The sequence below is a fragment of the Podarcis filfolensis genome, assembly GCF_964270895.1.
Source record: "Podarcis filfolensis genome assembly, chromosome: 17".
Lineage (NCBI taxonomy): Eukaryota > Metazoa > Chordata > Lepidosauria > Squamata > Lacertidae > Podarcis > Podarcis filfolensis.
In genome coordinates, this window is record NC_139621.1 from 31,317,783 (window position 1) to 31,334,948 (window position 17,166).

General features: G+C 45.5%; 1 protein-coding gene across 3 annotated transcripts in view; it reads right to left on the reverse strand.

Annotated features, from left to right (window-relative positions):
* The window catches only part of GAK (cyclin G associated kinase), a 75,759-nt gene that overhangs the window by 12,965 nt on the left and 45,628 nt on the right, over positions 1-17,166 (reverse strand). The window contains exons 18-25 of one of the 3 annotated variants that reach the window (XM_083592870.1): positions 16,564-16,643; positions 14,615-14,808; positions 14,272-14,427; positions 12,648-13,139; positions 9,072-9,242; positions 2,371-2,508; positions 1,383-1,502; positions 49-282 (exon numbers count right to left, since the gene is read on the reverse strand). In XM_083592870.1, coding sequence (XP_083448996.1) covers positions 49-282; positions 1,383-1,502; positions 2,371-2,508; positions 9,072-9,242; positions 12,648-13,139; positions 14,272-14,427; positions 14,615-14,808; positions 16,564-16,643 — 1,585 coding nt within the window. The remainder of the gene's footprint in view (positions 1-48; positions 283-1,382; positions 1,503-2,370; positions 2,509-9,071; positions 9,243-12,647; positions 13,140-14,271; positions 14,428-14,614; positions 14,809-16,563; positions 16,644-17,166) is intronic. The other 2 variants (XM_083592872.1, XM_083592871.1) reach the window with 2 other exon arrangements.

The window sequence follows — 17,166 nt, forward strand, 5'->3', positions numbered from 1 at the left end:
GCAACTAATATATGCAAAAAATAATCATCATCGGGTAGAGAAACATACCAAAGCCAGGCGCCCTGATGCCTCTCTCTTCTCGTCCTCCAATGACACTGAAATTCACAGTGTAGTTGGCTTTCGGCTGCGCGCTCGGCTTAGCTTGTTCTGGCACCTTTGGCTGTGCCTGGGGTTGCCAAGATGTGCTAGCAGGTTGCGTTTTGCTTGCCTGCCATTGGTTCCCTGCTTTCTGAGTTGACTTTGGAGCAAAACTGCCGGTTGAGAATCCGCCGCTGGAAGTCCCTGGAAAGCAAGGATCAGGGTTTTGCTTTTTAATTTAAAAAGATATTCCATTGGGTTTAAACCTATGAAAACAAGCATGCCAGCATCTTCTGTGGCAAGGATGGGGAGCCTGTGGTCCTCGCAACGTTGGACTACAACTCCCATCATCCCACAGCATTGACCGTGGGAACTGAAGCCCAATAATATTTGGAAGGCCGCAAGTTCCCCAACCTTGCCTTGTAGCTAGTCATGTATTGGTTCCTGAATGGATCCCCACTCCCCAGCATTACTTCCCAAAGACGGTCATAACTTCTTTACAAGCAACCAAATTCAGATGCCAGGATGCAAATCTTATGGCATGATGCTGCTTGGTTTCAGCTTTCTGCCTAGATCTCTCAGATTCACGGGTGGCGCTGTGGGTTAAACCACAGAGAATAGGACTTGCCGATCAGAAGGTCGGCGGTTCGAATCCCCGCGATGGGGTGAGCTCCCATTGCTCAGTCCCTGCTCCTGCCAACCTAACAGTTCGAAAACACGTCAAAGTGCAAGTAGATAAATAGGTACCGCTCTGGCGGGAAGGTAAAAGGCGTTTCCGTGCGCTGCTCTGGTTCGCCAGAAGCGGCTTAGTCATGCTGGCCACATGACCCGGAAGCTGCAGGCCGGCTCCCTCGGCCAATAAAGCGAGATGAGCGCCGCAACCCCAGAGTCGGCCACGACTGGACCTAATGGTCAGGGGTCCCTTTACCTTTACCTTTAAAAACGGCACGAACTAAAAACTTCACAAGTTTAAAGGGCTTTGGTTGCCTTGTACAAAAAGCCTACAACACCAAACGTGAGAGCTAACACTCAGCTCTGAACACGTTCTCTGCATGGCTGGTTTGAGGAGCGATGAGAGGGAAAGCCCCACAGCACAGAGGGGTATCCTGCAGAGGTGCCCCAGTACACTGAACAAGAACCAAACACCAAACAAAGTAAGCAAGGACTCTTGTAGCGAAATGACTGCATTTTTATTTTACAGACCCGCTCCAGCATTTTAACTACATTATCCACCCTGAATGTACAGGATAAACACACTCTACTGCAACCCTTTTCTTTCTTTTATTGGTCACTTAAACACTTACCTGGAAGGCCGGTTCTCAGGTTAGCAAGGTCAGCAAAAGGGTCAAAGTTCTGTGATTTTGCTTGACTGAATGAAAGGCCTGAAGTGGCGTTTGTGGGTCCTCCTGTCGTAAAAGCCGGGCCTATGTAATAAGACACAATTATTACGCTCTACAAAATATCACATGGGTGGCTTCAAATACTGCTATGCCACACTATTCAGCATTCTTCTCAATCAATGGATGAAATATGCTTCTGTTCATTCCTTACGACTGACACTTTCGCATGCTATGATCTGTATATGTATGTGTATGTGTATGTGTATGTGTATGTGTATATGTATATGTATATGTATATGTATATGTATATGTATATGTATATGTGTGTGTATACATACATACATACATATATGACTTTTTGTTTAACAATGCAGAGGGGCTTGGGAATTTTGATCTTGCCTGTCCTAATCTTTATCAAATTAAGAAAGTTTACATTTTGGTGTTAATTGTTATCTGTGTGCTTTTTACATCGAATCACACACTCACCTAAGACAATCTCCTTTTATATTGTTCCAGTCCCAGGTGAATATGACTGCTAAAAAGGCATGCTAGGCTGCGCCTTGTGTACGCTGTCAACTTTCAGTTAATGCTTTAGAAGGAATAAGGCAGGGACAGCTGCATTGCTAACCATAGTTATTAGGCTGTCTGTCAGTATGCATTTTATTATGCTTATATTACATTTCTATCACTGATGTTCTGCAATGTGTTTTTAACGTTGTACATCACCCTGGGAACTTTTGATAAAGGGGGGAATATAAATTGAATAAATAACAGTAATAATAATAATAATCTGCCTTGCAGTGTGAGCTGGGAGAGACTCCCCTTCCTATGTTATTTGATAAAAATCTAAGACTATTACATGACCGAGTGTTTCACATACACACAATGTTTTGGTAGCTCTGCGTATACCGCCAGCTGCCAAATAAAAGGAAGTGACTCCCTTGCACGATACCTTCCAAAGTGGACTTCTTCGGTGGTGCAGGCGCCGCAGTGCTAATTGCCGGGGCATCTGCCCAGGAATCCCAGCCGCCTAGAAGGTCAGGCTGGCTTGCGGAGGAAGCCATTTTAGGTGGGTCTGGTGTCAAATTCCCTAGAGGGATGCAAACCAAAATTCAGGGATAAGGTAAAAGCAGGCAGGTAACGCTGCGTAATCTTAACAAGGAATACAGATTCAAATGCAGCAATTATACTGGATTTTTTTTTTTAATTATCTCTTAGAAATCAATTAGAGTTTGTTAACACACACACACACACACACACACACACACACACATTCTGTTCCAGCAGAGCTCTTTTTATGACATTATAAACAATAACTTGGGGTCACCCAAATGGCTTGGCAACAGCTTCAGAGCAGACAATATACAGCTCTTCTTCACATGTGTAACTTAACTTATGGAATTCAGTACAGTGGAACCCAAATACTGCAAACCTGGAAGTAAGTGATCACCTAATCAAAATAATTTGTTGCACTTTTCAAATAATTAAATTGCAGCTGCAGCTGAGTCTATAACTGCACTGAAAATAGTACGAGCCAAATCGGTACGTTGATTGTGGCTCCGTTCTAAAATTATTTACTGGACATTCATCTGATACAGAAGCTCTAAACCATAGCCTACAGGGCTATAGATCTGGACCCCATAACTAACAAACTTCCCCTTCCCTGCGCATCTCTATCATTCCAAGAAATGAAAGCTATTAACACAGGTCATTGGTGTAGCTAAGCAGGTGTCCCAGAGGCCTTGTTGCTCTGTGTGTCCAGCTAAAAGTTCTCTCTGGACAACCAAGACACAGGCTAGAGTGTCACAGCTCTGATAAGCAAGGAGCTTATGCGGGTGGCGCTGTGGGTTAAACCACAGAGCTTAGGACTTGCCGATCAGAAGATCGGTGGTTCGAATCCCCACGACGGGGTGAGCTCCCGTTGCTCGGTCCCTGCTCCTGCCAACCTAGCAGTCTGAAAGCACGTCAAAGTGCAAGTAGATAAATAGGTACCACTCCGGCAGGAAGGTAAACGGCATTTCTGGTTCGCAAGAAGCGGCTTAGTCATGCTGGCCACATGACCCGGAAGCTGCACGCCAGCTCCCTCAGCCAATAAAGCGAGATGAGTGCTGCAACCCCAGAGTCGGCCACGACTGGACCTAATGGTCAGGGGTCCCTTTACCTTTACCTTATCCATGCCTCTACAGGAGACTGTGCTTAACATAGGAGGCTGCCTTACACCTAGTCAGAGCTTTGGTCCATGAAGCTCAGTACTGCCTACACTGACGGCAGTGGCTCTAGTTTCAGGCAGGAACTGGAGACACCAGAGATTGAACCTGGAAACTTCAGCATGCAAGGCAGATGTGCCACCAATATGCTGCCGTCCCTTCTCTGCTGGCGACTAAAGATTACATTGAGTCCTAAAGTGATCACAAGAGTAGCACTTAGCCACTAAAAGTTAGAGTTGTCTGTAGCCAAGGAGGGAGGCATCTCAGGTAGAAGGCTTTCAAGCAGTTTTAACCTGCTTTATAGCAGTGGCAGTTATAGAAACTCAGGTATATAAGCTAAGGGCCAAATGGCTCCTTAAAATAACGTTGAAGTCACCAAAATGGAATGTCTAGTTGCCATTTTGGGTAAGATAACCTTGAGCTAGGTGAAGAGCTTTGAGAACTTAAAGAAGAACAGTCACCTTATCTAGGGACAGTCCACATATATACAGTGGTACCTCGGGTTACATACGCTTCAGGTTACATACACTTCAGGTTACACACTCCGCTAACCCAGAAATAGTACCTTGGGTTAAGAACTTTGCTTCAGGATGAGAACAGAAACTGCGCGGCGGCGGCAGCACGGCAGCAGGAGGCCCCATTAGCTAAAGTGGTGTTTCAGGTTAAGAACAGTTTCAGGTTAAGAACGGACCTCCGGAATGAATTAAGTACTTAACCCGAGGTACCACTGTATAGGCCTATTGCTATTCCAATCTCTTTTTCTTAATGGCAATTGCTCAGGTTGCACAGAAAAAGCATTTTGGCTCCTGAAATCCATTCCAACTGTGCAGATAAAATAGAACTGATAGAATTCCACAGGATGGGGCATTTGTGTGTGAAAACAGTCCAGAGCCAATGATCCCAAGACATGCACCTCCAGATGGCGGAGATGTCAGGCACCATCCTGGCATCCATGAATCCTCACTTGGTCACAAGTGGTTGGTCGCAAGGTACAAAATGTGCCTGGCACCTGGCTAATTTCGAACACTGGGCAAGGTGGGCACACATCAGGCTTTACAGAACACAGTTCCACATGTTGCTTACTCCTGCTCATGATGAAATGTTTAGTACAGTGGTACCTCAGGTTAAGTACTTAATTCGTTCTGGAATTAATGGGGCCTCCTGCTGCTGCCGCGCCGCTGGAGCACGATTTCTGTTCTCATCCTGAAGCAAAGTTCTTAACCTGAAGCACTATTTCTGGGTTAGCGGAGTCTGTAACCTGAAGCATATGTAACCTAAAACGTATGTAAGCCGAGGTAACACTGTAACTTGCACCCAAAACTTATTAAGCTTATGTCAAGTATTTATTTAGAGCACTGATATCACAACTACTGTTCACTGTTAAAATGGGTATGTGTACAGAGATTATTTAAGAAAAGACACAGAAATCTCTGTCGCTGCTGTACTAACAGATCTCCAGCAAAGCCTTAAGACAACTGTGCTCAGAAGATCTTTTAATTCTCTAATTAAAGACGACAAACAGGATGTCCTGAGGAGGAAGACACAGGTTCAGCATGACATAAGATTTAAGCCTGTCTAAGACTGATACACATACTATCGCTTCTCAATCCAGCCACCGCCATCTAGAAGAGGCATGGTGATTCCATTTAAGATTTGTCTCCTTGCATTCACCACCTTAGTACCTCTTATGCAGGACCACAAATTTGGTGGCCAGTCTTTCTAGAGAACGCAACACTGAGAAGTCTGGGACTGTTCCAACTTTGGAAAAGACAATATTGAGGTAGATGGAATAAGGGTCTGTCTCAACATAAGGCAACTGTAGATATATGAATTAATAAGATATGAATGGGGAATGTGCATAAGCAGAATTCTGTACATGACCATCCAGTATGCATGTAGGCCAACACAACAGAGAATGTGCATGCACTTGACAGCATAAGCAGAGAATCTTGTAGACTGGGCAATATGTATAAGTCTCCAAATGGTATCAGAGAAATGCTAATTCAGTTTAGGGATTTCATGCATTGCCCAGTCAATGAGAATTTCCATTATAACGCCCACACTTCACATTGCAACCCCTATTAATCACATCTTTTGTGATTAAAAAGGATAACAGTACTAGTAAATCATAATACAACACCAAACAGACTAAACAAAAGCAGTCGCCAGAACAATTTCACAGAAAACCGCAGTAAGTTGTTATTTTCAAAAGCTGGTAATGGAAAACATGTAAGTCTTGAAACAAGATCATAAGAGCAACTTGACAATGTGAAAACCTTGGTTTCACAATCAGCCAAGGAGATAACTTGTGCTGGGATGGGACACTGAGGCATGAATAGATGACCGCTTCAGTGATTGTTTTTTAAGTTTGCTTAATTCATGCATTGCCTTGGTCCTGTCAGAATGGTCCATGAGACAGAAACCCGGCTTACGTCAAATGGAACAATTTGCCCATCTAGCTCAGGGACTGCCAATGTTGTGCCCTTGAGGCCTTCTCGCTGGTAAGACATCTGAAGGCAGCCCTGTATAAGGAAGCTTTTTAATGTTTAATGTTTTACTATGTTTTTATATATGTTGGAAGCTGCCCAGAGTGGACGACAACTCAGTCAGATGGGGGGGGGGGAGAGAAGTACAAATAAAATGTTGTTGTTGTTAAGTTCAGAACCAGAGAGAAGCAACCTATGTCCCAACAAGTCCCCGTTCCATGCTTTCAAAGCTGAAAAGGGGTGCACTCCCTCTCAAGTTTCTCACGCCTTGCGGGAATGTTGAGGTTGCAAGTGTGCACTCTTTTGCAATGGTTGGGTCTTCTCCCGTCTGCAAAGGTGACATCTGGTTTTACGCAACAAGGCTGCACCCTGGACCAGGGCTGGATTTAGGTTTGATGAGGCCATTAAGCTACTGAAGATAATGCGGGCCTTTATATGTCCAGCTGTCCTTTGTCAACAACAAATTGTCGCTGTTTTGTGTTGAATATATGCTATATGGTAATTTATGGACCTAATAGGTATCTAAAGCCATTTGCACATAACAAATGGGAGCCTACACAACACAAAACACTGTTGCTGTATGTAGGTTTTTTTTATCTTATATTGTGGAAATGTACATCCAGGGGTTTTCCCTTTAATTTTTTGGGGGGCCCCCAAGAGAGTGGGGCCCTAAGCTATAGCTTGTTTAGCTTATATATACAATGGTACCTTGGGTTAGAGACGCTTCAGGTTACAGACTCCGCTAACCCAGAAATAGTACCTCAGGTTAATAACTTTACCTCAGGATGAGAACAGCGGCAGCGGGAGGCTCCATTAGCTAAAGTGGTACCTCAGGTTAAGAACAGTTTCAGGTTAAGAACGGACCTGCAGAACAAATTAAGTTCTTAACCCGAGGTACCACTGTAGGTAAATCCTGCACTGCCCTCGACCAAAGCTGTTCCAGCTTCCTCATTTGGTTGATCAAGGCTCCCCAGCCTCAAGTCTCCACAAGGAGGTTGGGGGGAGGAGAGCTGGAATCCCTGCTCCTGCTTCCAAAGTGACAGAAGGAGGAAGGAGGAGATCCTCTCCTCCTCCAAGCCAGGTTTCCCACCCCTCCCCCTCCCCAATGTCTTCCTCTTCCTGTGTCGGCGCCTGTCAACCTAAGCATGATCCCAACGATGCTCACGACAACCACAGAGGTCACTGCCCAACGTGCCAGCAAATCTCATCCAGTGACCCACAGCTGATAATTTTAGAAAGCCTCTGTGCATCTTTATCTAAGGTACAAAAGCGGATGCTATTTGTGTGCCATTAAGTCGGCAGAGAGATCTCTTCCTGATTCCACAAGCAGCTATTTTTAGGTTTAATCAGGAGAGAAGCCTGAACAACAAATGTGTGCATACTTCTTCTAAGAGTTCAGAGTTGTTACAAGTAGGAGATCAGGGTTATTTTACACATCCTGTTAACACCCACACATGCAAGCCTTCAGCTAGGGCTTTTTTGTGTTGAGCGGCATTGATCTTGTGCTCCAACACAGAGACACTATCCCACATCATTTTCGCACACAACAGGATTCTAATAAATCAGTAAGGAAAAGGGGGGAAATAGCTGCGACCTGATCTCTCATTTCCCTGTGCCTATGGTGGAAACACACATGCGTATAGTAAAAAGCAATTGCAAAGTCGGCCCAGTGGCTCCAACTTGCAGTTTTCTCCACTTTCCTTAAATGAGCTGGGGGGGTGGGGAATGCATTTTCTTAGCACAGAAGAAAACGAGAGTCCTCCTGTGTGCAGCGGGCATTTGATCAGATCTGTGTACAGCACACTGAATTCATAGCATTCTTGCTGATTTGATTAAAAGCAAGTGCCTATGCCATAATTGCCACAGGTGTCTGCATTCAATTCTTCGGGGTTGTTTTTTAATCAGAATGAAAAGAAGATAGAGGAATTCAAAATGGGATACAAACAGGCACAAGTCTGCAGACAATTTGTTTTTTAATATAACGGCATAGTTATTTATGTTTGCCTTTATGATTTCAGAGATCTAAAACTCTGCATTTATGTATCTCCACCTCCTTTACCTTTTCCGGCCTAAAGGAACTGTTTTGCCAAACAATTAATAGTTACCACCACTAGCTCTCAAGTATTTGATTTCAAATCTAAGTTAGCTGAACTTAAGTGTCATTGAAGTCAACTAATTTAGGCTGTAATCCCAATTCCTGGGAGTAAATCCTGCTGAATTCAATATGCCTTACTTCTGAGTAAATATGGTTGGGGTTGTGCTGTTAGTCGGGACCCAGCCATTATCTTCTAGCTTGCTTTGTTTAAACTGAAAAAAGTGCTATCGGACTTCCTACACCATACAGAAGATAGTACTTAAATTATTAGCTCCTTGTTAAAGGGATATGCAATCTATAAGTGCCAGGCAGTACAAAATGTTGTTACAAGACACAAATGGTTAAGGATGCCAGCACATAGAGAGTGTTGAAAATCAACAAGCCGATTTGTTCTATCCTTCTAGAAGCTGAAATGAACTTCTGCAGCTAGTGGTCAATTTCATGCCTTAATGCTAACTCAAAGCATGGAATAAGTTTGCCCACAATTTCACAGCTAAGTGTGTGACAGTTTGTATGGCAACATACACTGTTAACTCCCAGAATATTGGCTGGAGTACAGTGGCAGGTGGAATACTTATGGGGGTTTAATAATTTTGAAATGCGATGTGCTGGGAACCCAATTTCAACTATCTTCACGCAAAAGGAGCTTGTAAAAAGGTAAATTAGCAAAACTTTAGCTATGTTACAGGGGGAAAGATAGACATACACCTGCGACACAAAGCTTGTTAAAATAGCAACACCACCAAGTTGATCCATTAGACATTAATCCACCTTGACTAATCTGAGTGGAGCATGTCACTCAACAGGCTATGGGACTGTCGGGGGAAGAGGGGGAGTGAGGAAGGCACATTAAACATGCACTTACCTAAATTAAGGAAGTCTGTGCTAGAGGAAGGTGGTGGTGCGCTGTGTGTGGAAGGAAATGTACCAGGTGCGGTTGGTTCATTCGGACTAAGGAAGTCACCAAATAGATCGGGGCCGGTAAGAGTCGGATTGTCGGAACCCGAGGAGACTGTGAATGGGTCAAACGGGTCAGCTGGAGACAAAACACAGCATTATTGGTGTTACTTGAGATGCTTCAAGACATCCGATGAAAAAGAAGAAGTCATGGGCAATATGAGAAGGCGGCACACAAAACTATTTAGGGTATCTTGCTTCCAAGCATACTAGCACAACTCTGCCCTCTGCCACCCACCCCTGTCACTGGGGTTTAGACGCTATTGCACAACACAAAGATTTCTGCCAATCAGCAACAGGAAGAACGGCGATCTGCTGCCTGTAAAGTCCCCCCTTTTCTCCCTATAAAGAAAAAACAAAGCCCAGCAAACCCTACGACGTCACGTCAACCACGCAAGCCCAGTAACAATTCCATGCAAACAAATCAAGTTGCAAAATGAAGTAAGTGGAAAGTTTTTCAAGCTGGAAGATTCCCCTAGCAGAAACAGTTACCCAAGTGGAATTGCTACTCCTAATAGGAACATTTAAAAAGCCATACTGTACCAGTCTGCACAATGGAAGGCATTGCTGATCTTTCTTCCTTTTTAATTTTTTTTTAAAAGAGCAGTGACTGCAAAGGCTGTGAAATAAAGGGAAGGATGCCAAAAAGGCAGCCTCCAGCCGGAAGGTCTTTCACTGAGCACTGTCAAGCAGCAGCTAATTGGAGCTGCTCAGAGGACAGTATTTATAGTTAGCAGGGAGTGGCAAGCAATGGCCAGCAGGGAGCCTGGCTGACACTCTTACCTTGCCACAGGGCTGTATTCACAGGCCAAGATGCTTTTAGAGCCCGGCCGGTTCTGAAACAGCCACCCGTCAAAACTAGAGCTCAACTGAGTCCATTCTGAATACGACCATGGAAAAGGAATCTGCCCGTTTTAGGGAACACCTCCCCATCCCACCAGCTCTTTATTTCCGGTGCAAGCAGGTAGTTAAAGCTACCGCCCCTGGCACCGCTAGTTTTCATCACGCTTCAACAGGAATTCAATAATGAGCAAGCGAATTCTCAGAGCCAGCTGAGGCCCCGCGTGCAATCCCCTATCTGGAAGCACTCAAAACAATCACAGCACTGTTGCTCTCTCCTGCGACGTCAAGATGTATATTAACAAGCAACGGAACAAGACGCTTCCCCAAAGCGGGTTTTTTTGGTCCTCCTCTGGGAGTGGTCATATGACAAAACCAGGCTGCTCTTGCCTTCCACAACCTGCCTCCACGCCCTAGTGTTAAGGAAATATTTCAATGTTACAACTGCGTTTCCAGCAATTGGAAGACCCAATAATTAACGTTTATGATGATCACAGAATCAGAGAGCTGGAAGAGACCATGAAAGTCATCAAGTCCACCCCTCTGCAATGCAGAAATCTTTTTGCCCAGCATGGGGCTCAAACCCACGACTCTGAGATTAAGAGTCTCACGCTCTACCAAATGTGCTTAACTTTTTAAAAAAGTAAATGGTCCCTTGAACAGAATACACCACATATTAAATTCTGCATGAAGATAAACCATTCTAAAGTAGGGGGTCCATTTCCCCCCGCTTCCTCCCAGCGCACAACCTCTACGCCAGGCATGGCCAAACTCGGCCCTCCAGATGTTTTGGGACTACAACTCCCATCATCCCTAGGTAACAGGACCAGTGGTCAGGGATGATAGGAACTGTAGTCCCAAAACATCTGGAGGGCCGAGTTTGGCCATGCCTGCTCTAGGCATTTAATCCAAGTGGATGCTTCTTGTTTCAAGGAATCATTCAGAATCCAGAAAGCAGATCAGCTTATTAGATGGCCAACAGCCAAAGTCACAGCTCACTGGTGAGTTTTGGGAACCTCTGGAAGTGTGGCCAGTCCCAAACAAATTATTTAACTCCACTGGAGAGACTGCCTAGCAAAAAGTGTATGCTGATTTTGTACTCATTTTACACTACGGCCAGCTAAGAGACATTCTGCTGCAAAGTTCTGATTTGTAACTTTTTAATCTTCATTGAAGAGGGAAAGACTATCAGTGGGGCTCATACCCCTAACTGGTACACTCTACTGTCTGACGCAATCTGCTTCTAAATACTAGTTGCTGGAAATTGCTTTTGCACTCAGGTCCTTCTTTGTGGGCTTCCCAGAGGCACCTGGTTGGCCACTTTGAGAAGAGGATGCTGGATGAGACCACTGGCCTCGGGGGCTTCCTGAGGGGTTTTGGCACCTGAGCAAAACATTCTGCTGCTCCCCATTGCAGGGGCAAACTCCTTAAGGCCAGGGAGACCACAGGGAGACCAGCACCCTTTGGGGTACTGCTTGAGATGACAGCCTCATCCTGCCTCATGGGCAGGCAGGCTAGACTGGCCTGATCCAGAAGACTCTTTCTGTGTTCCCTATAGGAGGAACTTTGAGGCTCCCAAGCACCTTCCCCAATGCCCATTACTCTGCGAAGAAGGCAACAGCTGAATCAGACTGCACTGTGGTTTACTGGCACGTGAGATTGCCTCGATCCTGTAATTCGCCCTTCTCCTTTGGAGACAGATCATGGCATCTGCAAGATTATTATCATTATTAATTAAATGTGCATACTGCCCTTTATCCATAGATCTCAGGACAGTTCACAACATAAAAATACAATATAAAAAACACAAAGGACATGATAAAAACAAGAACAAAAAAACCCCCACAAACCAATAATCCTCTCCCACAAATATCTTTAAAAGTGGTATAAAATTTTGGTCAGCCAAAGGCCTGGTTGAAGAGGAATGTTTTTGTCTAGCACCTAAAAATAGATAATGAAGGGGGAAAGCATTTCACAAGTGGGAAGCCACTGCAGAAAAGGCCCACTCTCATGCTGCCACCCTCTGGACCTCTCGCGGAGGAGGCACATGAAGAAGGGCCTCAGAGGATGATCTCAGGGTCCGGGCAGATTCATATGGAGAGATGCAGTTTGCAGTTCTGAGCTGTTTAAGGCTTTATAGGTCAAAACCAGCACTTTGAATTGGGCCTGGAAACTAACTGGCAGCCACTGCAGCCGGGCCAAGATCAGTGTAATATGCTCAAACTGTCTTGCCCCATAGAGCAACCCGGCCACAGGATTTTGCACCATCTGAAGTTTCCGAACCGCCTTCAGAGGCAACTCCACGTGTAATGAATGCATTGTAGTAATCTAACCTAGAGATTACCAGAGCATAGGCGACACAAGCTAGGCTATCCCTGATGACACCAAGGCGCAGCTGGGTCACCAGCCGGAGCTGATGGAAGCCGAAGCCACTCAAATGTTCCAGAGCTCAGCTAGGGCTTTGACAAGAGTGCCAGCCGGAAACCCGCCAGAGCCATCTGGAAACCTATCTAAAAATTAAAGTAAAAGTGCTCTACAGTTCTCAACAGTCCGTGTCTGCGGACTTACTGTGGACACTTCTAGGATGGCAGTGGACCCAGCTGCCCATCAGAATTCCAGTGAAAGGAAAGGCCCGGTTACGTACCTGCAGAAGAAGAGGTGGCTCCCGTTGAGGGGGCACTACTCTGGTGGGGATGCGTGGAGGGCTGTGGTTGGCCACCAAAGAAGAATTCTGCTCCTCCTCCTAGAAGGTCCGCGGTAGAGTCTTCCGAACTCTCTGGGGCACCGCCAACAAACAGTTCGCTCAGCAAGTCTGCGTTGCTGGAGGAGCTCTTCATCTCCGAAGGAGGCTGCAGCAGCTCTGGGGGAGCTTCTGAATCCAGCCCAAGCAAGTCAACGCTGTCTTCTGTGGGAGTCTCTTCTGGCTGACCAGTGGGAGTGTCAAAATCAGCTTCAAACAGCGGCTCACCGTCCTCTTTTTCCAGGGCGTGTTTCACCATTTCCTCAACTGGTCTGACCTCACTGGGAAAGGCAGCAAATTCCTCGTCGGAAGGTTCGCTGTCATCCCTTTCCTCCACCAACCGAGGTCTCTCTTTGGGGAAGGGTCCCTCAGGCGCCGCTTCGGAACTTTTGCCTTCTGTTGGGTGAAGAGAAGGACATGACACCTTCTTGCAACAGGTTTACTGTAACGGTGCTATTCCACCAGTCTGCAACAACTTTTACTGGATGAACGGAGTAAGGCGGGGATGGGAAACCTTTGCTCCATCAATGGACATGTTCCTTTGGGGGTAAGCCATCAAAGGCTACATGATGGTGGTGGGAGGAGCAAGAGTCAAAATCTGGTAAGGCCCTTTTCCCTTCCTTGCCATAAGTGTGCCATAAAGCCAAGGACCACGTAAAATTCAGCCAAGTGCCAAAGGCATGGGCAGCCAAGGTCCCAATCCGCATTCCTCAAATGGGCCTGCTGCCAAGCCCTAGTGCTGTGGACCTCAGTCACTCCATAGCTCTCCTTTTGCTTCTGCATTGGCAACCATGATGGGGAGAGGAGGCCAGCTATAGCACAGGGCCTTTAATCGCTGGCATTTATGGCACAGGAGCACATTCTTTGAGGACATGGGCCTAATGGCAAGACAGCAGCTCTGGAAGGCTGTATCCACCAAAACCCACAGGAACCCCAGAAAGCAAAATTGTTACTCTCCAGTGAAGGAAGCGAAGAGAAATCCTGACTTTTATTTGCTGGGGAATATTCCTTTGAAACTCCCCCCCCCCCGACCTCCTACAAACACTTACATTTCACGGAGGGATGGAGGGATTTTAATCACTATCATTCCAGATCCTTTGCACAGAAATGATGGAAGACTGAGCTGCCCCCAAATTGGGCAGGGAGCAGGGCTTTTTTGTGGGATTTGGACAATTTCACGCAGAAGGAACCTTCCGCTGGGGGGGGGGGAAGGGGAATTGAGGTCCGGCCAGAAAGGAGAAAGGAATGCAGGTGGACACCACCACCCCCCTGAGACCCCTATATCAACATAGGGTCCTTGGGCACAACCACTTACTTGGTGGCTAGTCAGCATTGCAGACTTCAGCTTTTCTCAGCCCAGAATTTTTAATTTTTATTTTACTTTTGTGGGACTTGAGTACACAGAGTATGAACCCACTGATGTCAAGATGACTACTGAAGCAAGGAGGCCTAGAGCAAGGCTGGTGTCGAGCAACAGACAGCACAGGAGCAACCAGAGAAGTGCGATGAAGCCATTGGTTTGCCCTACCTTGCCAATCCAGTGTGTGGAAGAAATCTGTCTCCGCGCTGCCGCTCGGTGGGGAGTCCGACTCCATGGGAGCACCTTCTGGAGATGATTCTGACTTGGAGGCTTCTGCTTCATACTGGGCAGTTGACCCCGGTTGTCTAGGTAGCTCGGGCTTACCTAACAGGCAAAAAGTTCAAATGCAAGAAATTTAGCAACATGCCACCTGTTAAGGAGATGGAAGAAATGAGAGCTCATGGTAAAAACAAAGCAATGGGGTGGGGAGGGGAGATAAATCCCCCCACAATATGAAACGTTAGCCTTTGAAAACGCTCAAACACAAAACCAGACGCATTTTTCTCATTACCAAATTTTGTTAATATTTCTTGCTGCTCTTCCCGGCTGGAGAACAGGATCTTGGGATTTAGACCCTTGGTGTTCAAGTTATCCCAGGGGGCTCGCTCAGTGCTGGGCCTGTCCCGAGGCTCTACTTCAACTTCCAGATTCACTTGGAACAAGTCCGGATATTTCTCTTGAATGTCACATGCATCCAGATCGTACCTGCAGCAATTTTACACAAGTTGATGACGGCAATGAATTAGACCACAATCCACAGGGAAGGTATTCTGTGCAAGCCACAGGGAAGCCAATGGGATACAAATTCAATCAATCAATCAATCAATCAATTGTATATAGTCAAAGGCCTTTACAATGTACAGCAGATAATAAGAACAAAGCTGAAATCACACAACATGACCTATAAAAGCTAAAAACATACAAATTTACAGCATGAGGTTTTAAAATTAGGAAGCATTAACATATCTAGGGGACCCGGGTGGCGCTGTGGTCTAAACCATTGAGCCTAGGGCTTGCCAATCAGAAGGTCGGCGGTTCGAATCTCCACGATGGGGTGAGCTCCCGTTGCTCGGTCCCAGCTCCTGCCAACTTAGCAGTTTGAAAAAACGTCAAAGTGCAAGTATATAAATAGGTACTGCGACAGCTGGAAGGTAAACGGCGTTTCCGTGCGCTGCTCTGGTTTTGCCAGAAGCGGCTTAGTCATGCTGGCCACATGACCCAGAAAAACTGTCTGCGGACAAACGTCGGCTCCCTCGGCCAGTAAAGCGAGATGAGCACTGCAACCCCAGAGTTGTTTGCGACTGGACTTAACTGTCAGGAGTCCTTTACCTTTTTTAACATATCTAGAACGGAGTTTCTTAGCTGCCAGAGCTAACTTGGCTACCAGATATGTCACCTGGAGATCTTTATTAGCTAGGAACTCAACTGTCACCTCCTGGGGGACTGGTCTGAGAGACAGTCAAGAACAGGTGATAAAAAAATTTCTCTGGCATTGAATATAAGGGACAAAGCAGCAGGTTATGCACGACATCCTCAACCTGATTGCAATCCATAAATGCACCTGCATTCTATAGGGGGAATTCCCAGGTATCTCCCCTCTAAATACGCTGAGGGCACCTGTTGGAACCTTAGTCCAACAAATGCCCTATGCAGCTGCAGGGGAGTCAGTGTCTCAAGGTAATGGGGCCTTGAGTGGTTGATCTTGATTTGGGGGTACCAAATAGAATAACAGGCAGCCATAATGGATGCTCTATCCAGTTTCTTAGGTCACATGGACTGATACAAACTCGCCTTACCCACCCATGTGTTTGGTTATTACGCTCGACAATCATCATCGCGGGTGAATGCCAACTTGTAGCAGCTCATGAATAATTTTTAGAGCCCCAAATGCAGAGTGCCCACAGGTTTACCCGCTTAACCCATGTCTGGAGTTGTCAGAAGCAACAAACAGCTCTGGTGGGGAGACTCTGCACACAGGATGGAAAGGGGCTGAGCCATGCAATCTGCAGCCTGAGGCTGAACCCTTAATTCCAGTTCACGTTTCAATGCTGTGATAGCTCAGAGAAAAAGTACAGTGGTACCTCGGGTTACAAACACCTCGGGTTACAAACACTTCAGGTTACAGACTCTGCTAACCCGGAAGTATTACCTCAGGTTAAGAACTTTACCTCAGAATGAGAACATAAATTGCATGCCGGCGGCATGGCGGCAGCAGGAGGCCCCATTAGCTAAAGTGGTACCTCAGGTTAAGAACGGTTTCAGGTTAAGAACGGACCTCCGGAACGAATTAAGTTTATAGCCAGAGGTACTACCGTACACAGCTAAAGAAGAGTGTTAAAGAGAAAGCTACAGTTTAAAACACACACACACACAACTGCAAAACTACTTCTGCAGTTAAAGTGGGAGTACTCATTGCCATTATGCTGAGGAAAGTTATCACCAAACTGGTTATCAACGTACTTCGCAAATTTCACAGTAGTGGCATTCCGCGGGACAAATCCTGTATGAAACTGGATCTGGAACATCTTCATTGATGCCATCTTGCAAAGCAATACAAAGAAAGAAAGAAAAGGACAGGACATGATTTCTGTCTTTGTGATGAATTTTAAGTTGTTCTCATTCTCTGTATGTTTTTTTTAAAAAAAAACCACAACATTTTATGAACACCACATACAAATTCTAAGCATTGAGCGGTATCTAAATATCTATAATTAAATTTCTAAAATTAATTAAACAAATAAGATATAAGAGAAATAATGTGAAATGAAGCAATTAATGTTATGCAATATTGTGCACTGCAAAAGAGATATTCCCTGCCTGCTGATATTATTAGTGACTTTGGCCAGTGAGATCCCTTTGTTACTTCTATAGTTTATTAAAAGCATGTGAAGCATTGTCTCATCTTCTGCTTCTCCAGATGTAGGGCAGCTATAATCAGTCTTGTCCAGCCATGTGGGCAAATGCATTGCCTGAAATAGGAATTGGCAAGTAAAAATATCCCTCAAGAACCCCGGCGGAGTTTCATACCAAAATTAAAATAAAATACAGTTCTATCTTTTCAGC